This window comes from Mytilus trossulus, chromosome 4 (genome assembly GCF_036588685.1).
Source record: "Mytilus trossulus isolate FHL-02 chromosome 4, PNRI_Mtr1.1.1.hap1, whole genome shotgun sequence".
In the NCBI taxonomy this organism is placed as follows: Eukaryota; Metazoa; Mollusca; class Bivalvia; order Mytilida; family Mytilidae; genus Mytilus; species Mytilus trossulus.
In genome coordinates, this window is record NC_086376.1 from 47,383,473 (window position 1) to 47,406,929 (window position 23,457).

At 31.4% G+C, this 23,457-nt stretch overlaps 1 protein-coding gene and 1 long non-coding RNA gene across 2 annotated transcripts in view; one reads left to right on the plus strand and one right to left on the minus strand.

Annotated features, from left to right (window-relative positions):
- Positions 1-5,362, minus strand: part of LOC134715408 (uncharacterized) — a 32,165-nt gene extending 26,803 nt beyond the window's left edge. The window contains exon 1 of the long non-coding RNA XR_010106701.1: positions 5,100-5,362. This is a non-coding gene — a long non-coding RNA (uncharacterized LOC134715408). The remainder of the gene's footprint in view (positions 1-5,099) is intronic.
- Positions 5,363-5,477: 115 nt separating this feature from the next.
- LOC134715409 (uncharacterized) lies at positions 5,478-22,922 on the plus strand. The gene is made up of 14 exons (XM_063577569.1): positions 5,478-5,522; positions 9,589-9,720; positions 10,096-10,170; positions 11,085-11,143; positions 11,958-12,109; positions 15,615-15,689; positions 17,052-17,126; positions 18,122-18,199; positions 19,180-19,272; positions 19,948-20,122; positions 20,604-20,734; positions 21,110-21,384; positions 22,107-22,218; positions 22,795-22,922. The coding sequence occupies exons 6-13, from the start codon at positions 15,647-15,649 to the stop codon at positions 22,206-22,208; spliced, it is 972 nt and encodes a 323-aa protein (XP_063433639.1). The 5' UTR covers positions 5,478-5,522; positions 9,589-9,720; positions 10,096-10,170; positions 11,085-11,143; positions 11,958-12,109; positions 15,615-15,646; the 3' UTR covers positions 22,209-22,218; positions 22,795-22,922.
- Positions 22,923-23,457: the final 535 nt, after the last annotated feature.

Here is a 23,457-nt window from a genome sequence, read left to right on the forward strand (position 1 = left end):
TAAAACACAATACATATGACCTACCATCAATACTATAAACATCTTCATAAAACACAATACATATGTCCTACCATCAATTCTATAAACATCTTCATAAAACACAATACATATGTCCTACCATCAATACTAAAGACATCTTCATAAAACACAATACATATGTCTACCATCAATACTATAGACATCTTCATTAAACACAATACATATGTCCTACCATCAATACTAAAGACATCTTCATAAAACACAATACATATGACCTACCATCAATACTATAGACATCTTCATTAAACACAATACATATGTCCTACCATCAATACTATAGACGTCTTCATAAAACACAATACATATGTCCTACCATCAATACTATAGATAATTTCATTAAACAGAATACATATGACCTACTTTCAAAACGACGCCCCATTTCGGCAAGCGTTTTACTGCCGGTCGGGAGAAGACCAAGTGACCATATTTCTATACCCCAGCCACCCTTGGGGACTTTAAACTATAGACATCTTCATTAAACACAATACATATGACCTACTATCAATACTATAGACATCTTCATTAAACACAATACATATGACCTACGATCAATACTATAGACATCTTCATTAAACACAATATATATAATCTTCTTTCAAAAAGGTCGCCCCACTTCGGCAAGCGTTTTACTGCCGGTCGTGAGAAGACCAAGTGACCATATTTCTATACCCCAGCCACCCTTGGGGACTCAAAACTATAGACATCTTCATAAAACACAATACATATGTCCTACCATCAATACTATAGACATCTTCATAAAACACAATACATATGTCCTACTATCAATACTATAGACATCATCATAAAACACAATACATATGACCTACCATCAATACTATAGACGTCTTTATAAAACACAATACATATGACCTACTATCAATACTATAGACATCTTCATAAAACACAATACATATGACCTACCATCAATACTATAGACTTCTTTATAAAACACAATATATATGATCTTCTTTCAAAAAGGACGCCCCACTTCGGCAAGCGTTTTACTGCCGGTCGGGAGAAGACCAAGTGACCATATTTCTATACCCCAGCCACCCTTGGGGACTCAAAACTATAGACATCTTCATTAAACACAATACATATGACCTACTATCAATACTATAGACATCTTCATTAAACACAATACATATGTCCTACCATCAATACTATAGACATCTTCATAAAACACAATACATATATGTCCTTCCATCAATACTATAGACATCTTCATAAAACACAAGACATATGTCCTACCATCAATACTATAGACATCTTCATAAAACACAATACATATGTCCTACCATCAATACTATAGACATCTTCATAAAACACAATACATGTGTCCTTCCATCAATACTATAGACATCTTCATAAAACACAATACATATGTCCTACCATCAATACTTTAGACATCTTCATAAAACACAAAACATATGTCCTACCATCAATACTATAGGCATCTTCATAAACCACAATACATATGATCTATCATAAATACTATAGTCATTTTCAGCAAACACAATACATATGACCTAATATCAATACTATAGACATCTTCATAAAACACAATACATATGTCCTACCATCAATTCTATAGACATCTTCATAAAATACAATACATACAACCTACCATCAATACTATAGACATCTTCATAAAACACCATACATGTGTCCTACCATTAATACTATAGACAACTTCATTAAACACAATACATATGACCTACTATCAATACTTTAGACATCTTCATAAAACACGATACATATGTCCTACCATCAATACTATAGACATCGATCTTCATAAAACACAATACATATGTCCTATGATCACTACTATAGACATCTTCATAAAACACAATCATGACAATACTTATGTCCAACCATCAATACTATAGACGTCTTCATAAAACACGATACATATGTCCTACCATCAATACTATAGACATCGATCTTCATAAAACACAATACATATGTCCTACGATCACTACTATAGACATCTTCATAAAACACAATCATGACAATACATATGTCCTACCATCAATACTACAGACATAGATATAGGAAGATGTGGTGTGAGTGACAATGAAACAACTCTCCATCCAAATAACAATTTCAAAAGTATACCATTATAGGTTATAGTACGGCCTTCAACACGGAGCCCGTGCTCACATAACAACAAGCTATACAGGGCCCCAAAATTACTAGTGTAAAACCATTCAAATGGGAAAACCAACGGTCTAATCTATATAAAAAAAATGAGAAACGAGAAACATCTTCATAAAACACAATACATGTGTCCCATTTCCATTCTCAATTTTTATCTTCATAAAACACAATACATATGACCTACCATCAATATTATAGGTTTCTTAAAAAAACACAATACATATGACCTAACATCAATACTAAAAACATCTTCATAAAACATGATAAATGTGACCTACCATCAATACTATAGACATCTTCATCAAACACAATACATATGACCTACAATCAATACTTTAGACATCTTCATAAAACACAATACATACATGTATGTCCTACCATCAATACTTTAAACATCTTCGTAAAACAATACATTTGACCTACCATCAATACTTTAGACATCTTCATAAAACACGATAAATGTGACCTACCATCAATACTATAGAATCATGAGCATGATTTTGCAACTTGCAACCTATTTCATGACCCTTATTGAGTCCTCCAAAAGTTTCAGCTTTGTCAAAGCCTGCTGCATCTCTTGAAAATGGATGTTACAACAATTCTTTTGTTGAAACATTTGTACTATTGACCATGATTGACTTTTCATTAAGAAGGTCAAGTATTAAAAAAGAACTCCATTCACCTGTGGAGTTATACTCATGATCACATGACTGCAAACTGAAACAGTAATGATGTCCATTGACAGGAGATTACAGGTAAATTTGCCAATCAAGAATTGACAAGATAACAATAGAAGAAACTCCAAATACAATTGTTGATTAAATGCAATATGTTATGTTACTTTACTAAACTAAGTAGGAATGTTTGACAAGTTTTCATACCATGATATGGTTTTAAGAAAACAATGCTCCATTTTGGTGGAATAATTTGAGACAATTAAACAAGATGTAAAAAAAGCAGCTAGAAATTCTGTTACAAAAAATGGCAACACAGATGTAATGCTGGACGTCATTATTTCAGATTTCATCCTGAAGTTAAAAATGAATTAAAAAAAGACTTCCCGTCAAAAAAAATGTACAACATAATCAACAGTTTACGAACAGGTTATTCTAAATTAAATGCATACCAATTTATAACTAGATTTGCCATTGCAAGCAATAGCGGATGGCACCCTTCCCCTATTGCCAGGGCAAGCAGCAGCAATCTAGAAGATTCCAAAGTCAAAGAGTGCATCTTCACATTCAAATTATCATTTTTGTTAAGTTTCATTAAGTTTGGAGCATTTTGAAATTTTGGACATTTTTGCTGTTTCCATGTTTACGGCGGCCATTTTGAAAATTCCAACATCAATATGCAACTCTGCTTATACCATTGACCATTACTGAAAAGTTTGCACCATTTTTATTTTTTTTTAAATTTTTGACCTTTAAGCATTGTTTCCATGGTAACAAGAGCTATTTTGGAAATTCCAACTTCAAATGCCACATCTTCCAATGTTGCTCATCGTTACTCTGAAGTTTCCTGAAGTTTAGAGCATTTTGAAAATTTTGAAATTTTTGTTTAGTTTCCATGGCAACACAGTAGTTCCAATGAGTACCAAAATCATCCAACACCTGTATATAGTGGGCACCTACATTGTATTAAAATATAATGATTCTGAGTTAAAGCATATACAAACAATTCACCAAAACAAAAAACTGGATTTTTTCACATTTGTTCCGTTTCCATGGTAACGGCAGCCATCTTGAAAGTGCCACCCCCAAAAAGCAAATCTTCATTTGGTGGTTAACATTATATTCCATCTTCTTGGGTCCATTCATATGAGAGTTCCAGACTGGACAAAAATGTGTGGAAGAAAAATAATAAAAAAATAATAAAAAAAACAAAAAGAAACGTAGAATAACAATATGTCACCCAAACTCCGTTTAGGGTGCTATAATAAACCAGCACATCAACTAGGAAACCTGTGATAACTGCAAACAAAAAGAAAATGTACAACCAAGGATTTGTATAACTATACAAATCCTTGGTACAACACTACCTTTTTGAATGTGACCTGTATTCAGATGCCAGAGACAAATTATTCCATCAAATAAACTTCATAACAGGACAAATTCCAAAAGATTTAGACAATTTATTAACAATAAATTTGCCAAATGCAGAAAATATCAATCAACTATTAGCGGAGTACATAGAGGAGACAAACCGTTGAAGTGGATAATTTAATACAAATTTTTTTAATCTTTAATATTTTTAATTTTTCATGCCATTTTAACATGTTTAATTAACCATTTTTTTCTTTTTTATCACTTAATACATTTATATAATTCCATAATATTTTAAAAGCGCCACCTACAATATCAAAGGAGAAACTACATTAGTGATTATAATTTTACAAGAGAGGATAATTCACAAGAGAGATTGCTCTATCATCAGACAAAGATTGAAGATTGAATAATTTTTTTTGGAGAACAAAGAATTATACACCAATTGGTCTATACCATTATACATTGTACGTCATTTGAGGTATAATCCACCAATTGATGGCCTGCAGAATGTTTGATACACTGCTAGTGTTATGATACCTGTTGATATGGGACAAGTTCGGACGTCCCATATCCCTAGCTTGTCTGTCTGGCAAAACCGCCATTGGACGTCAGAGTTATCTCGGACTATGCCAGTTATAACTTCAGTATATCTATATGACAACTATATACACCAAAGTTCAAAAGAATAAGTAAACAATCATACGCATCCGTAATGCCTTCAACTTTAACATGCAGCAACATAGAGTTATTCATTCAAATGAATATGTAAACAATCATACGCATCCGTAATGCCTTCAACTTTAACATATAGCAACATAGAGTTATTCAAACTATAAATTATTTGATAGTTACCAAAATTCTCCATAAGCACAGCTTGTGATTGTGGAGGTGTGATAATTCTTGTATTCTGTATATAAATAAATGTAAATAATTCTTTTTTGAAACTGGCGGGCTTGGAAAATTAGGGAACGTCCAGGTAAGGTGAGTGTAACGACGTGTACCGTATATTTAATGTTCAGAATAATCCTCCTTTAAAAGGAGCACCACCATGATACTGTATTAGCTGATTTGTAGAGATAGGCCAAATAAATTTGACGTCTTTTAAGCCTGTCTTATGTTACTTTTTTGCTGTTACTCAATTTTAGTGTACACTACATTGATAGAAATAAGAACTTGTGAAATTAACAGACCGTTGTACATTCTTTGTGGTTATTAGTTCAGAAGGGTTATCTCCCCTGTTACAAGTGAAGCTTTGGGTTCCTTTTTAAAATATGGGTATATTATTATTATTATTACAATTTTTCTATAGCGTTAAATCTAAAACAATATTACTCAAAGCGCTTTACATCACATGTTAAACGAAATATACACACAGACAGTGATAAAAATATAAAACATGAACACACAAAATGAATATTTTAAAAGTGTTAAAACTTTTCTAGATAAAAGCAGAGACATATAATACAATGTCTCTGATAAAAGGATTAATAATGTGGAAATTTTTACAAAAAAGTTGAATATATATATCAATGAATCAAAATAAAATTATACTGAATAAAGTTGGTAAAATAAAATAGCCAAAAAATTCTAAAATAAGATTACTATTAAAAATTATCAAATATAAGTTAAAAATTTGAAAACGTATTCAAAAGATAAAAAAGGAATATTACCATGTAACCAGTCATTATAAAAATCACCATAAAGTATATTAATGGTTGTCTTTTATTAAGAACATCTGTATAACTTGTATTTCTTTTAATATGCAATGCCAACCTAATTTTTGTTTGTGTTCTTTTTTCAATTGTTCATGAACATTAATAATGTGTTAACTGTTGATATTTATAGCCTTTTTTTCTTCTTTGCTGTGAATACCACTGTCACTCTAATATAATTGTAATCAATTAAACTATTGTAAGTTTATTGTCTTAATTTTGTATGCCATAACCATTTAATGTAAATGTGTTTGTGCGAATAAAATATTGTCTAAAATATTGTAAAAATATAATTACTGAAATGAAAAAATATGTGTGTTACTAAAAACATACAATGTACAATGATGTACATATTATAAATGAAACATATCTCCAGTTAAAAGAAAGGTTTGATAAATCAAAAGCAGGCTAACATCTATGGCACAATGTATCACAGAAACGAATTTAAGGGATTAAAAATGCTTGTCGAAAAAAATGAGTTTTTAAGTTCTTTTTGAATACAGGCAACAACTTTGCATTTTGAAGTTTTTTTGGTAATGCATTCCAAAGGATGGCCGCTGCTTGATCAAATCTTCTATTGCCGTAGGTTTTGGTTCGCACAATAGGAGTTACGAGTGTTAAGTTGTTTTCAGACCTTGATGATCTTGATGGCCTGTATAAATTTACAACTTCACTAAGATATAATGGCGCTTCATGTTTCACGGACTTGAATACATATAATAATATTATGTATTGCACCCTGTATTGCACAGGCAGCCAGTGAAGAGACTCAAGTGTCGAAGTAATGTGTTCGTATTTCTTTTTTTCTTGTAACCACTCGCGCAGCAGTGTTCTGAACCCTTTGTAGTCTCTGAATCATGTAAGCTGGTAGTCCATAAAGTAAAGCGTTGCCATAATCCAATCTAGAAATAATTAACGAATTGACCAGAGTTTTACATGCATCCTCGTTGATGTATGGACGTATGCGGCCTATATTTCTTATTTGATAAAAACATGATTTCGAAACTGAACTGACTTGTTGGTGCATTGGTATAACGTGTACATATCCGCAAACCACAAACAGCACAGCTTTTTAAAAAAGGTAACATTTGTTTAGTTGCTGAGAAGGTTTACTTTGTAAACTAAACCTCTTTTCCGTCAACAAATCAGAAAATTTGATCTGAACTCCCATGCAACATTGCACCCACAGGGAGTGGGTCTTTTCACCGAACACCACCGCACACCGCCGAACACACCAAAAACCACAAACCACTAAGAAAAACTGTGATATTATACAATAAAACGATAAAACAAATTAGATTACGTATAATTTAATGATTTTTCAGATTTTAAAGGACATCATTTGTGTGTTAAAATCGATAATCAATATAAGGAAAATCATCTCTGGATTCATCAATTTCCGGATTTCATTGTGTGTGTTATAAGAATAATAAAATTCAAATATATTCATAAATAGTAATCAGTTCAAGTATCCTCGATCTCTGTTCTCGGTTAGATTTTGATATTTGTCTCTTTTCATATTCATGATATTATTGGTAGAACTATTTTAAAGAAGAGATAGAAGAAGAAAAATTGGAAAAAAGATATATTTGAGGTGTCAATGGGGTTCTGCAGAGTTCGAAAAGTTGGGTTTTATAGACTCTCCCTTTCTCTTTTCTGCAGATATTTGAACTCTTCATCTTCTTGAATAAATAACTTAAATATATATTTGAGTAACATTTATAACGAAAAAAATACAAAATAATAAACTTTTGAGGTGTTCCGTGGTGTTTGGCGGTGTGCGGTTGTGTTCGGTGGTGAAAAGACCTACCGACCCACAGGCACTTGTTTCTATCCATACAATAGGAAGCTTTTATCTATATGGATAGTCGACCTTCCTATGGATAGAAACATGTGCCTGTGGGTGCACCATGTCCATTATATAGTCCATACATGGGTTATTAAAGCCCTAGTAGAGAGTAGTAAAGGGTTATTTTTCGTGCAACATATTTTGTCATTTTCATTTCATGTGCTGCTTTGAAAAACGTTTTTTATTTGCAATAAATTTTTAATTGTTAGTTCATTGTGAAATTGTAATTTTATTTCGCATTCTTCCATGCAAATACTGCCCCTTTATGCCCCTCCTAGTAAGTACCTGTTAGACTTTGGTGCATTGGCCATAATAAATTATACATGTTTGTCCTGGATCGGTTTGTTCTGATTTTTTATTTTGATTGCACGCACGTGAGTTGTCTTGTATAATATTTATTATTTGAAAAAAGTTTGCTGAAAATTTTGCTAAATATTTATGCTGTATATTGCTGCTAACAAATAACTATTTTCTTTGGTCTGCATGGCTGTGTACATTGTATCAGTAATATAATGTATTTAATATATAAAACAACTGAAGACCATGTCATCTGCATGTTTTCTTATCTTTCTTTATATTGATAAATTATAATTAATTTTAACAATTTCCAAGGAGGCACATACAAGGTGTAGAATCATTGACAGCAAAATGCAGCTCAAGCATGACAGGCACAAAATGCGCTTAAGCGGCGATATCTTGCATGATATCCATTGGTTGTATAATTTTATGGCAACTTTCAATGGGAAATCCGTCTTACTCAATACTAACCCTGTCACCTCAATTTACACAGATGCTTGCAATACAGGTGCAGGTTGGGTTTTTGGTACTGATTGGTTTTAGGTCAATTGGAAAGAGGATTTCCCTTTTGCGCATTCTTTGCATATAAATGAGCAAGAAGCACTTGCAGTGGCTTTGGCAGTCAAACGTTGAGCTAAGTGCTGGCAAAATAGGCGTGTATTTATTTATTGTGATAATGCATCAACTGTTGCCTGTATCAATAAGTGTACCTCAAGGAACAAACTTTTGATGTCCTTTTTGCATGAATTGTTTTGGCTATCTGCTGCTAATAATTTTCATCTGGTCGCAATTCATTTACCAGGGAAGCAAAATGTTTTAGCGGATGCTATTTCCAGATTGCATGAATTAAAGTTATGTCAATTTTTTATGAAGGAATGCCTATCCAGCCCTTTGTATGTGCATCACCTTGTTCCTCACATGTCCTGTCTTTCTCTCCGCTTTCTCATCTTTAGGCTTACAGGCACACAGTCATGACAGGTCAAGTTTTTTCTTCAGTTTTCTATGGGATCAGTCTTAGCATTTTCTAACGCATGTCCTACTTTCTACCTTTACACAGGTTTGGGGTTTTTACTTTGGAGTACCACAGATTTTCAACTGGAATTTGCTTTGTTTGTAATTATGTTTACATGTATTGCTTTATTGATATGCAAAAAAATATTAAACTGTGGTTCTTTGTCCCAAACCTTTTTTTGTTCAGTTTATACTTCTAACTAAGAACTGGTTAACATATCTTGGGCCCCTTACTGATCTCTGATTAGTGTGAAACAGATGCTTCATTTGCACTGTATCTTTTCAGCATTTGGTTCGGGCCCCAAAAGGGAAAGTATCTTAGTATTCACAACATAGTCCCTAAATAGATTAAGGAGCAATATATAGGGAGGATTTGGGGGGGGGGGGGGGGGACTAGTAATGTGGATTAATGAAACAATTAATAAATATTACACTTAGTCTATTATTTTAATTTTATTATGCATTTTTTCAGTACAACCTTGTGAAAGTGAGGAGTTGGAAATTCTCACTCCGAGACCTACTGTGCAGAAAAATGTAATTTTTATTTGGAATTTAGACATTTTCAAAACTTATGACAGAGTCTTCTCACGGAGATAAGGAAAAGGTAAACAAGAGTTTTAGGAAGGTTCTAATAAATTATTAATTGATTACTGATGACTTAACCTCCAGCTTCAAATTATTATATGCATGAATGTTTGCGCAAGCATGTGATAAGAATACATACCCAGCTTTGTACGAAAGGGTGGACAGCCAAATTCAGGTCAGATACTGACCATATTTCTATACCCAAGTCAACCAACTGGATCTACAGAAAAGTGCATTTAATCAACTAGCATGCAGAGACTTACATTTTTATGTGTTATTAGATAATAAAAACATATGATAAACTATTCTAATAGTGTCATGAACTTAAATGTAAATAATGAAGTTTAAGATGTATTTATATTGTAAAGAGATTTTATTTTGTTTTAAATTGTAGGAAGTTTTGTTGGAAGAAATTGATGACTTGGTACTAGATTTAGCAGAAACACATTTTAACTACAAAGATTTGCAGGTTAGTTTACATTTTCATTTATCAGAAGTGTTATCAACCTAAATTATTCAGTCATTATATTTGGCTGTTCTTTGATAGCCTTCTTAATGCCTGTCATACCTACATGAAGTCAAAGAAAAAATAGTCTATCAATCATTCAAATATAATTTGGAAAATTACCTTTCTTGATGACATGTACATTTTTACATTGGACTGCTAAATGATTACCATGATAACTGAATCAAAATCTTTGATTTGGGATAGGTTTTAATTTTATCAATTAAAGAGTACATTCTTTACTGAGTAGAATAGGTCAATTATGTTTAATGTGATTATCATTTTTTTGATGAAAAGAAAAAATGGACAAAGAAATGAACGAATGTAGAAATGAAGGTAACCACTCCCCAAATCCTCGATATGGCTTGGGGTCTTAAAAAATCCCCTCAACTTCCATTAAAAGTCAAACAAGTGTAAGAAAAATATCTTTTAATGGTTTGCAAAAAGAAGATTTAGATTTATCACAAATTCTTTTCTATTTTGGTAATTTATAAAATTCACTTTGAAAAATAAAAAAAAAATACTGAAATGAGACCTAAGGAAAATTAAAAAACTGAAAGTCCCTAAGCAAATGGCAAAATTAAAAGCTCATACATTACAGTTGTTATGATCCATTCATTTGATAAGTATACATCAAACGAATGGATAACAACTGTCATATTCCTGTCAAGTTTGGAAATCACACAGGAAGGGGAGATAACTTACTAAATATTATCTTAGCTTTTAATACATGTATTGTTATAATAAATAAAGCCGGGGAAATTACCTATGCTGATACATTGAATTTTATAATACATGTACTGCCAATTTGCTTTATGGAGAAATGATTCTTATACTTATTTTCCTTTTATTTGTTATTCTTACATTTTTATTTGCAGCATTATGAAATGAAGAATGTTTATGACAATCCTCTGATATATACTGGACAGAATGAGAAGTAATTAGTTTTCATTACTAAATTAAGTAACTTGTAAATCAAAATATTTTTCTACATAATTGTTCATCTGTAATTTTCTTCTGTAAGTTTCATGAACAGACACTGACTGACAAGATTTCTTAAAGTTTAAAAAAAATCAGAGGCAGATTAAGAGGGTTTTTCAGGGGGTCCGGGCCCCTCTTTTCTGGGAAAAAATTGATTTCATACATAGGGAATCACTGGAGCATGACGGTAGCGGGCCCCTCTTAGACAGTCAGTGGGCCCCCACTTATGAAAATTCTGGATCTACCACTGAAAATCATGTAATTATTAAAGAATATTTATTTAATATACTTGATTTTATTATTTCCTTGTTAAAATATTTTAATCTGTTCCTTAAATGAATACACATCCAACATATTTGAGGGTTACTAGTACTGAAAGTGTCCACAAACATTTTGGTATATTCTTACATAACAGTGGTCAACTGAAAACTTAATATTTAACCAGTAATTTATCATTGAATGGAACATTTATTTAACTTTTGAGTAGACCCGATGCGTTTTTTTCTATAAAAAGGTAACGAAAGCTGACACCAATCTTTCAAACAATACCTTGACTTTTAATTTTATTTATATTTGACAAAATCTTTTATACCTTGCTTTTCATATTCTAAATAATAAGTAATCAGCAACATAAAAAATTAGAAAATAAGACTGATCAAAGAATAATCTTCAACAATGTTCATTCAAACACCATTTTTGTTTTCTTTTTCTCATAAACACTTTTTTTAAATAGACATTTAAAAGTACATATATATTCATTTCTATTTCAGATAATCTAATTTTTCCGATGACCCAGAAAAATATAGTCACCAGACTAATGACACCCTGTCAGTGGAAGAAAAACAAAGATTCAACAAACTAGCTTCTTTATGTAGAAAAGTTAAGAAATCTTATTGTGAGAAATGTAGGCAGAATATTGATGGTAGGTTTGACTGATTAATCTTAGAGGCCCCTCATGGGGGTGTGCAAGTAATCAAATATCACAAATTTTTAGCCAATATAATCACATATATCATTTATTATTTTTTAAAGAAGACAATTAAATTAATCAAATGTAGTCAAAGATTATCACATACTCAAATAATCAGGAAATATTTAGATAAGTAATCAAATAATCAGTATAAAAACAGAATTGTAATCATATAATCGAAAACCCCATCAATAGGCTAATCTTAAATGTGCATTTTTGTAGTGCAAACGATAACATATTGATTTTTGTCTTACATATTATAGTATTAAGTCTTTAAGTTTTCTCATTTCAGAAATATACCCATCATCTTCTTTTATTCATAATGTACTGGATATGAATTCCTGTTCATGAATCTGGTATAAAAACTTTGGGGAACTTTTGATATCAAAATCCTTAAAGGTGTCAGACCACCAATTAAAAATCCCTATCGGTTCAACCAAATTTTGCAATTTTCACAGCTTTCTGAATATTTTACCTTAAGTTTAACTTCATAGAAACCAGGTATACCCTGAATTGTACATGTATCAGTATTCTACATGCCAATTTTCAGCATACCTTTAAAGCCTTCTAACAAATTAACTGACCATCAAACAGAGATACTCAAAAAAACAAACCTGGTTTTCTGAAAATCTAAAATTAGTATACTATGGAGCACATTAATCCTCAATTTTTAATGCAAACTCATAGACAAGTAAATTTGGGCTCAAAATGATCTAGATATATGTCTCTTTCAACATATGTGTAGGTTAGTTTAAGTAAACAAGTACCGTACATCAAAAGCACTATTTTGTGTCAGAGTAGGGCTTCTTTTACATACGTTCTAAATTGGAGGGGGTAATTGGTGGTCTGACACCTATAAACAGAAAAGATCAATGCCTAAAAAATTGGTCAGCTCGGTTCATAAAAATTAAAGTCATATGAAACGAGTGAGTGGTGAAAAATAATGTTTGTTCAATACTTGAACCAATGCATGTATACATCATAAACGTAGTCCTCTGTGCACGATTTTATCATTATTTTCGCAAATATATCTGATAAAATTAGCTCCTGCCTGTTACAGCTACAACAAGTTTTTCTCATCCATACAATTAAATTTTCCATCAAAATTTACAATGACATACATGTAATTATTAAAATCAAACTTGGACAGAAGCTTTTTAAGTCCTCTTAATACTGACAAAAGATAGTATCTAGAGGAAAATATGAAAGAAGCGAAAAACCTTAGTTACAAATTTTTATTAAAAAAATTGAGGTTGTAGCTCTGGATAATTTTTTCACCTAATAAAAACTAAATAGCAAGAATTATTTGCTTATTTAGGTTAAAATACTCAAAGTCAATTTGCTGATTTAAAAATAGTTGAAAAACACCTGCTAAAGTGACGACATGTATAAAACAAAACATAGAAAAAAAGACCTATAAGCCACACTATCTTCACATGTACAAAAGAGGTAAATTTTCCTCTTACAGAAACAATAAAAAAAAAAAGTGCTTTGAAACATAAAAAATATATATGTATCTAACTCCATAATTTTTTAATGCAATGAAATGAAGGCTTACGAATTGTTTGTATCTGTTATTTACATTTAATGTCTTGCATATTATAATTGATAGAGATAAACTGTAAACAGCAAAATTGTTCAGCAAAGTAATATCTACAAAAAAGTCAATATGACCAAAATGGTGAATTGACCCCAAAAAAGTTATTGCCCTTTTAAGACAATTTTTAAAATGTATTGTAAATCTTAATTTCTTATGAAAACCTTCCTCTTTGAAACTCCTTGGGGAGGGGAAGGCGGAGATGTAAATGCATTTTTTGGCTTATATCTCTGAAACAAAAGCATTTACAGCAATCTGAAATTTGAAAAAAAATTTCATCACTTCAAGTTCTATCTGCTCAGAATTTTAAGACAGTGTACATTATACAACCTGTTGATGGGTTGCTGTCCAAAATTGAAAATTTATGTAAACTTTACAAGTTTTTGGTTAATTTCTTGAAAATAATGTTGAGTAAAGAGACCGCATATGCCCTGCAGGGCACGGCTTTATATGACTGCAAAGGTAAAAATGATAAACCCCACCCCCTTTTTCCATTTTTATTTTTAACTCCCCTTCTAATTTCTAATGGAGTTGGCAACAATAAATACTCATTTTAATACATCATGACACTGGACGTTAAGCAACCAACAATCAATCAATCAATAATACATCATGAGTTATAAAATGTTATACAAGGGTGGAAAAGCGGGGGGTACTGAACACGGAAATACATGAAATAAAAATCATAAAAACGTAGCACGAAAAATAAAAATCAGGAGAAACGAAGCACGAGAAATAAAATTGTAAATATTAAGATTGATTGTTGGTTGCTTAACGTCCAGTGTAAATATTAAGAAAAAAAGTACCAGCATTAAAAGGCAAGAACGAGAAATTAGGAGCACCGACACAAAACACAGAAAAAAATAAGGGGAAATACGAAGCATGCACATCGAACCAAACACGGAAACATGCGAAATAAAAAGGCCGAAAACATTGCACGTAAATAACCCTTTAACACCCTCTTATACAGTCATGTTTAAAAGTAATATTAATTAATACAGAAACTTATAAAAATAAATTTACAGCTACATGTACACATCTCAAGAAAGCCTGTAAAGTAGGAAAAACATGTTGGATGACCAAGCTGTATAACAGTCAACATACATGGTTGACATGGTTAAACGATATTTAAAGAGAAAGTTATTCTATAACGCCTTATATGATTTAAATCATATTTAAACACTTTAAATCATATAGCAAATGATCAGCAAGGCAAGATCTCTTATATGCAAGTCACAATAACCTAAAAGACTAAAAGAACAGTAATACAAGATCAAGAAAATAAGATTATTGTCATGAATAAAATTGAAAATGGAAATGGGGAATGTGTCAAAGAGACAACAACCCGACAAATCAGACAAGACAGAAGGCCGCCAATGGGTCTTGGTTGCAGCAAGTAACTCCAGCATCCAGAAGCATCCTTGAGCTGACCCATAAACAAATATATATACTAGTTCAGTGATAATGGACGTCATAAGAAACTCTTAATTATACACAAAAAATAAAATTAAAAATCATACAAGACTAACAAGCTTTTGACTTGGGACAGGCACAGAAATGCTGCAGGGTTAAACGTTTTTTTTTTTAGATCTTGACCTTCCCGCTGTACCTCTTGACTATTTTTGTCTTCAATGTTAGAGAGTGTTCTTGATGTTTGATTTGCCCATAGACCAGGGTTAGCAACTTGGGTGTCTTGGCCTGCTTTTTTTTTATATTTCCTCCTTATCCACTCACCCTGGAAATTAATTGGTAGCTCCTTATTCACATACAAATGTCAAAATCAATGTAATATTTTCTTCTGCCCCTTTATGGATATATTGTATATTGATTGATGCTTTAATCTGTTCAATATTTCTTTAGATTCAGATTATGTAAATTTCACAGATACATGGATGATGGAAATGAATAGGCCTGAAGAAAGTGATAATGGTGAAGGTAATAAATTCAATAAAGGATTTTGATTGTTTAACATGATTAACTAAATCAGTGGCAGATTCAGAATTTTTCATAAGTGGGGGCCCACTGACTGCCTAAGAGGGGGTACTGCTTTATTCATGCTTCAGTGATTTCCTATATGATCAGCCAAATTTTTGCCAAAAAAAGGGGGTCTAGGGCCTCCTGGATAATCCTCTAAATCCACCTCTGTAAATTTTTGAATATGTAAAACTAATTGATTATGAACATGTTTTTTAGCCCCAAACTCAATATCACAAATTATATTTTGGTTTGAATATTCAATTACCTGATTTGACGATATTGTGATATGAATGCATAAAAAAACAAATTAAGTCGTGCACAGAAGACTTATTATATTATATGGTGATAAATTTTACTTTCTCGATGTCCAGCTTGGATGAGGCCATTTAAATATTATAAAACGTTAAGGTCATAAAAATGTGAAATCTTTAAGCTAAAGGATGTGTAACCCGACTTAAAATAAAATTTCTTATCTAATAATCTTATCTTATCTTATGTCAATTCCAGTCAAACGTTGTTAGCTTAACAGTACATAGCTACAGTTGATTTCAAAACCATACAGAAGCTGACAATGACAACATTGTTGGGTTGATGTTTTTAGACGAGTTGTATAAACATGTATATGAGGATACTCTTTATATGACCTTCCAAATACCGTTTCAATCCCTAACATCACTGAAGAGACATTTATTGTCGAAATCCTGATCTGGTGTACTAAAATATATTGACACTGTATGTTTGTGGCATAACATCGCGGCCACAAGTTTAAAAAGTGTTTCTGTTTAGTATTAAATTTATTTTAAGATCCATTTTGTTACATCTTGTGATCATTTTTATTTGGCAATTGTCAATGGCAGTCAGCAGGGTTAAGAACATCAGTTGTTTGACCTGTTAGTCAAATGCGTTTTGTTTAAATATGCTTTTTCACTTTTTTGGTCTTTTGGAAAATGTTGTTTGTGCAATTTAGACTTGTATATATATATATACAGATATAGAAGGATGTGGTATGAGTGCCAATGAGACAACTCTCCATCCAAATGAAAAATCATAAAAGTAAACCATTGTAGGTCAAGGTACAGCCTTCAACAAGGAGCCTTGGCTCACACAGAATAACAAGCTACATGTATAAAGGGCCACAAAAATTACTAGTGATAAACCATTTAAACAGGAAAACCAACGGTCTTATCACTTAAAAAAATGAGAAATGCATTTGTTCAAGATTGGATCAAGACTATTTTTTACCAGTCACTCATTTCATATAATTTATAAAATGTATGCTATAGGTATAGTTATGTTTTAATCTGTTCAATAATTCTTTAGATTCAGATTATGAAAATATCACAGATACATGGATGATGGAAATGAATAGTCCGGATGAAAGTGATAATGGTGAAGGTGATAAATTTAAGATGGCTTAGGGCGTCTTAATTAAAACTGACAGAATTTTGTCAAAATGAAGCTTTTATCATGCTTTTTTTCAAATTGTCAGATTTTGAATAGCTTATTAATGGAAAATCAAATTTTGTGTGATAAATAGAAAACGTTCTATAAGAACTTTAAGACAAAATGTGAGAATATTGCTCTTATAACATGGTTTCAAATAAGTAAAAGAAAAAATGGGGTCACTGAACTTGTTTTCTTGCTACATATTGAAAATCTATTGTAAAAACTACCTTATCGGAGTTATCTCCCCTTATTTGGCAAATTTTGAAAAAATCTAATGAAACAGAAATAAGGTGTTTTTGAAAATTACAACTGCAATTATGTTTAAACACACAATTTTCTATATTCATATCAAAAGTCTTGTACAAAAATTACATACAACTCTCAAAATTTGCACATTTCACCAAATATACAGACTAAAGATATCTGCTTATTCAAAATCCAAGATGGAGGAAGACACCTGAGCTTAATTAATTTATGATTTTGATTGTATAAGTTGCAAAAACTTAAAGTTTGTAGCTCCCAATTGTAATATTATAAGATTTATTCCAATCACAATTATCATCCCCAAATGCATGATTTCCTTGGATTATGCTTTCATGCATATTACACTTACTACTGTATAACAATTTATACTGCAACCAGTTGTTTGTTTCCTAAATATAGTAATACATCTATATTTTGTGCAATGAGAATTTTATCATGCAACACTTTTCCACAATCAGGGGTTCCTAAAGGATGAAAATAAGTTTGAATTTAGTTTTACAATTTTAATAGCTATCATTGTATTAATTTAAGTTGCAGTACAAAAACAATATAAAGTCAATTTAAAACAAATATAAATTAACTTAGAGATACTCCTGCTTGGTTACAATTTCTAAAGTAAATTTCTTAAAATTAATTTACTATTTTGAATTAAGTGAATTTATTTATTTTTCCAATTTCAGACAGCTATCAAGATACAGATGATTCTGAGCTAGAATGTAAGTCAGGAGATGAAGTTGCGGAAAATATTGAAGCTGCAGGTAAATCCTTTAAAGATGTATGTCAAAGGTTCTATGTACACAATTTAATAGAAAAACCACAAGGTGTTCGCCTTTTTACTGATTTTTTGTCAAGCCTGCAACTTTTTTTGCAGAAAGCTCAACATAGGGATAGTGATATGGCGAGGGCAGCAGTGGTGTTAGCTAACAGTCTTAAAAGCTTTATATTTTAGAAGGTGGAAGACCTGGATGCTTCATACTTTGTATATACATTTTGTAGATGCCTCATGTTACGAATTTTCTGTCAGTCACATGTCCAATGTCCTTGACCTCATTTTCATGGTTCAGTGAGACTACTTGAAAAAGAAAGAAAAAGTTAAGATTTTTTGTAATGTTAAATTCTCTCTAATTATAAGTAATAGGATAACCATATTTGGTATGTGCGTACCTTGCAAGGTCCTCATGTCCCTCAGACAGTTTTCACTTTACCTCAATTTCATTTCATGGATCAGAAAACAAGGTTAAGTTTTGGTGGTTAAATCAACATCTCAGATACTGTAAACAATAGGTCTATTATATTTGGTGTATGGAAGGACTTTAAGGTGTACATGCCAAGCTTGCAGGTGTCATATGACCTTGACTTCATTTTCATGGTTCAGTGGTTATAGTTAAGTTTTTGTGTTTTGGTCTATTTTTTTTTATACCATATGCAATAAGTCAACTATATTTGCTGTATGGAATGATTGTAAGGCATACATGTCCAGTTAACAGGTGTCATTTGACCTTGACCTCATTTTCATTGTTAAGTGGTCAAAGTAAAATTTTTGAGTTTTGGTCTATTTTTCTATTACTATATGCAAAAGGTCAACTACATTGGGTGAATGGAAATATTTTATTATCTATATGTCAGTCGCACAAGTTTAATTTGACCTTGACCTCATATTTATGGTTCATTACTTAGTGTTTAGTACATGTATTTGTGTTTTAGTCTTCATGTTATCATGGTAATGTTTGCATTTTAGCACATAGAAAAAGAGGAAGACCATTTGGGTCTTCTGTTGATTGTCATCTGAATTATCCTGGAGATGAAACAATGGAAACTCCTGTGAGAAAAAGTAAGTAGCATGTATATATAATTTTATATGTTCAACATATAATTTTATATATATAGATTATAACATGGCATTTTTCGTTTCAGACCCCTTATCAGCCCTATGTCAACTTGGATGCAGACCATTAATCACCCCCCTTTATTGCATGTCTACCCATTATCACACACAAAAATTCTTCAGTGGTTCCAAAATGGAACAGTCATTACAGCATTTTTCTCTAAAAAACAAAATTTAAAGGCCCAACAGCCCAGGCTTTTAAAATTGCTTTTAAAATTGCTTTTAAAATTACTCTTGGGCCTGTAAAAATAAGTATACATGTTATCAAATTGTTGGAGGGTACAAGGAATGTGACACCAAATTCATCTGTGTGTCCAATGTAGGACATTCTATGTTTGTGCTTATAATTGCTGGATGCTTGCCTAAGGGACATAAACCAATAACCGTTTTGCATGCATTTAAATATTCAGAATCTTTCAAAGGCAACTCATTGACCCACTCAATATATTTTGATAAAATATTATATGAAAGTAAAAGTGTATCACATGTTTGTGTGCATGAAGCGAGATGATTATTTCTGATGTTTTTAAAGGGAGATAATCTAATTTATGGGTTTTATGTTGTCACTTTGGGCTATCACTCAGTAAGCTCATTTTCATTCCATTTATTTAAATTTTGCAGAAAGAAGAAGCCTGAAAGCACTGACATCGTTCGCATATTACATGGTTTGCTGTTCAATGCTTTGCATATCAGGATTGGACATTATGACCGTAGAGACAGTTCGAAATAATTTTCAATCCCTGTCTACAAATGAAAGAAGTCAGTTCATTCTGAATTGGCTACAAAGCCATTCTAGGTATATATTCATTACTGCACAATTTTCATCTTTCGTCAAGTTTATATTTCAATATAAGAAGATGTGAAATGATTGCCATTCAAAATATCAGCAATTACAATTAGGAGATAACTGTATTGTAATTTAAGCTCCGACGGCATCTACCGTCACTGATGAGTCTTTTGTAAATGAAATGCGCCTCTGGCATATATAAATTTTAGACCGTTGGTTTTCCCGTTTGAATGGTTTTACACTAGTAATTTTGGGGCCCTTTATAGCTTGTTGTTTGGTATGAGCCAAGGCTCTGTGTTGAAAGCCGTACATTGACCTATAATTTTTTACTTATTTTTAAATTGTTATTTGGATGGAGAGTTGTCTCATTGGCACTCACACCAAATCTTCCTATATCTATTTATAATGACAAAAATATCTTTTAACTTGTGACAACATAAAAATGTAAATGAATACTGATTAAATAAAACATGTTCTTATTCTCTTTTAGGATCAATGATCTTACTTGCAAATTTGAGTTCAAGTACCTGATAGGTACATCTTCAGTGTGTCTATCAGCCTTTCAACAGGTTCTTGTAATCCCCAAATCAACGTACTATAGTATTCAGAAAAAGTTTTATGGTAAATATATAATTGCATCACACAACTAAAATTGAATATGGTTTCATTTTTCTGATTGCTAGCAGTTATATATTTAAGCCCACTTATGCTATTTCATCCATTCTAGGAACACATCTGTTTCACTGAGACAGAATTTTGTAGATTCAAACTTCTATTAAAGAAGAAGTGAAAAAAAAAATCCAAGCTGTCAATAAACAACAGTTTCAGAATCATAAACCCAAATTGTTTTTTAAAACAACATTAACCTTTCAAGATTTAAATACACACAGGTATTTTTTCTGGTAAAAAGAATGTTATGTATGAACATGTTTGAAGTTTCTTGTGTCTGGCTACATGAGTAATATAATTCTTATTGTCCATTCCATTCAATTATAGATGGATCAGTTGTCATCAATAAAATTGGTAATCATCTTGGTAGAATGAAAGCTTCTAGCCAAAGTGCAATGACATGGTTGCATATGTATGCAATCCAGTTTGGTGAGAAATTACCCAATCAGGAGAAAATACACCTACCACCATGTGTGACCAAAAAGTCAATTTACAGTGAGATGGTTGAATACCAACATGACAAAGGGGAACCAGAAGTTATTTCCATGTCACATTTATTGTTACTCTGGAGAACATGTTTGTGTCATATTGCCATCCCTAAGGTAACAAATCCATTTGGCCAAAAATAAAATATTGTTTGTTTCCCCAATCCCAACCGACCCAGCAAAAGCGGTCCTACTCAAAAAAAATTATTGTCCAAACTTAGTCAAATATTATTTTATTCATTTCTGAATTTCAGGCTTACCAGATCAACCGGCATGGTTCCAGCTTTTAGGAAAAAATAAAATTATTTCCCTACCTACCTACCCACACCTGGCTTCGCAGGGTCAGCATTGGGGAAACAAACAATATATTAATTTAGGCCTAAATTAATTACCTGAATCATTTTTTGTATATAATTCTTATAAAACTTGGAAATTGGGGAATACATCGACATTAAAAAAAAATGAAGTTATAAGATTTAAAAGGCCAAATTGTTTATTGAAGTGATAACCTAGGAAAGAAAGTCTGAATTAGAAATCACAAACAAGTACATTTTTATGTTGATATACAAACAAAATCATAACAAGAATTAACATCCCATCAACGACCTCATTTAACCCTGTGTGTCAGCAGCACTAATTTTGATGATAAACTTGTTAAATAATAAGATTTTTTTATTCTTGGATCATATATATTTTAAAACTACAACATATCAAGGTTCAGAAAATAGTAATTGCCTTTGAACTGTAAATAAAGTTTTTTTTATGTTTCCATGTGATAGATGCAGACACCGTAGAGCCTTCAATAGTGAGCCTATTTACAGAGTTGATTTATTTTTCAGGTATCAAGATTTTCCAAACGCATCAAAATAAAGACAAAACTTCTTCAACAAGAAGCAAGACAAAAAAGCAAGAACTACAAAGAAGGAGAGAAAAACACTTAAAACAACAAAAGTTAGTGTTGTAAACTTTTCATTATTTCTTAATAATATTAAAATTTTCTCTTGAAATCTTTAAGTTATTTCATAGATAAGATGGTTCATTCTCTTTGTACATTCATGATTTATACATCATGTACATATACTTGTTTTGTAAATATATAAACACACTTATTTCTCAGGTCAAATGTTTCAATCAATTTTCAAACTGATTTCATTATAACAAGGCACTTAACCCTGGCTTTAATTTTATTCATAACATAACTGGAATTATTTAGATTTAAAATCACTTCTTTCCAAATGTGAAAATAAGTTAATAATTGTCAAGAAACTTGCTGCTTTGAAAAAAACAATTGATATATTACAATTTAATTGACTTCAAAGTACGTTGTATGTTTAATATATTGATATGATGCTTTTTTTGGTTTTTTTTATGATTACACAATATGTTTTGCTATTATCAATTGAATTACTACACATGTGAACATTTACATATGAATGTCAATTACTTTAAATAGATTTTATCAAAAATCAATCAATTATGATTACAATTACCTCATCCCTTCTTCATTTCCTTTATTTATTCTTTCAGCATGGAAAGAAGGAAATATTACAAGCATATTCAGAAAGCTAAAGAACAACCGGGAAAATATTTATCTGTCATAATTGACTCAATGGACCAAAGCAAAACTCAGCTTCCACACTCCCTGTATAAATCAAAGTTTACAGGTAATATGTGGAAGCTGAGGGTCCACTTAATTGGGGTTTTGCTTCATGGAATAAGCACATATGGATTTTTTGACTTAATTAAATATCCTCACTCAGCAAATCTCACAATCTCAACATTGATAAACATATTGGCAGGTTTGGAAGACATCCCACCTGTCCTTTACCTGCAAATGGACAATTGTTACAGGGAAAATAAGAACAGGTTATTTACTTTTATTTAACTCTATGACCATTGATTGAAAGAATGTTACAAAATAACCAAATTTAAGGAAACATATACATAAAAAATCCTGAAATTTGTGCTTTGTGAATTTTATTTATGAAATCTTCAATGAAATTTATCAATTTAAAGTTTGAAATATGATCTGTCATTGAAAATACAGAAATGCTCAATAAAAAAATGCAACTTGTATTTTTAATTTAAAAGAGATAATGAACCTATCGGAAGATATTTTGTTGAGTTCAAATACTGTTCAAGTAGGAATTTATTTCTTATGTTTATTGATATCAAATATATGTATTACAG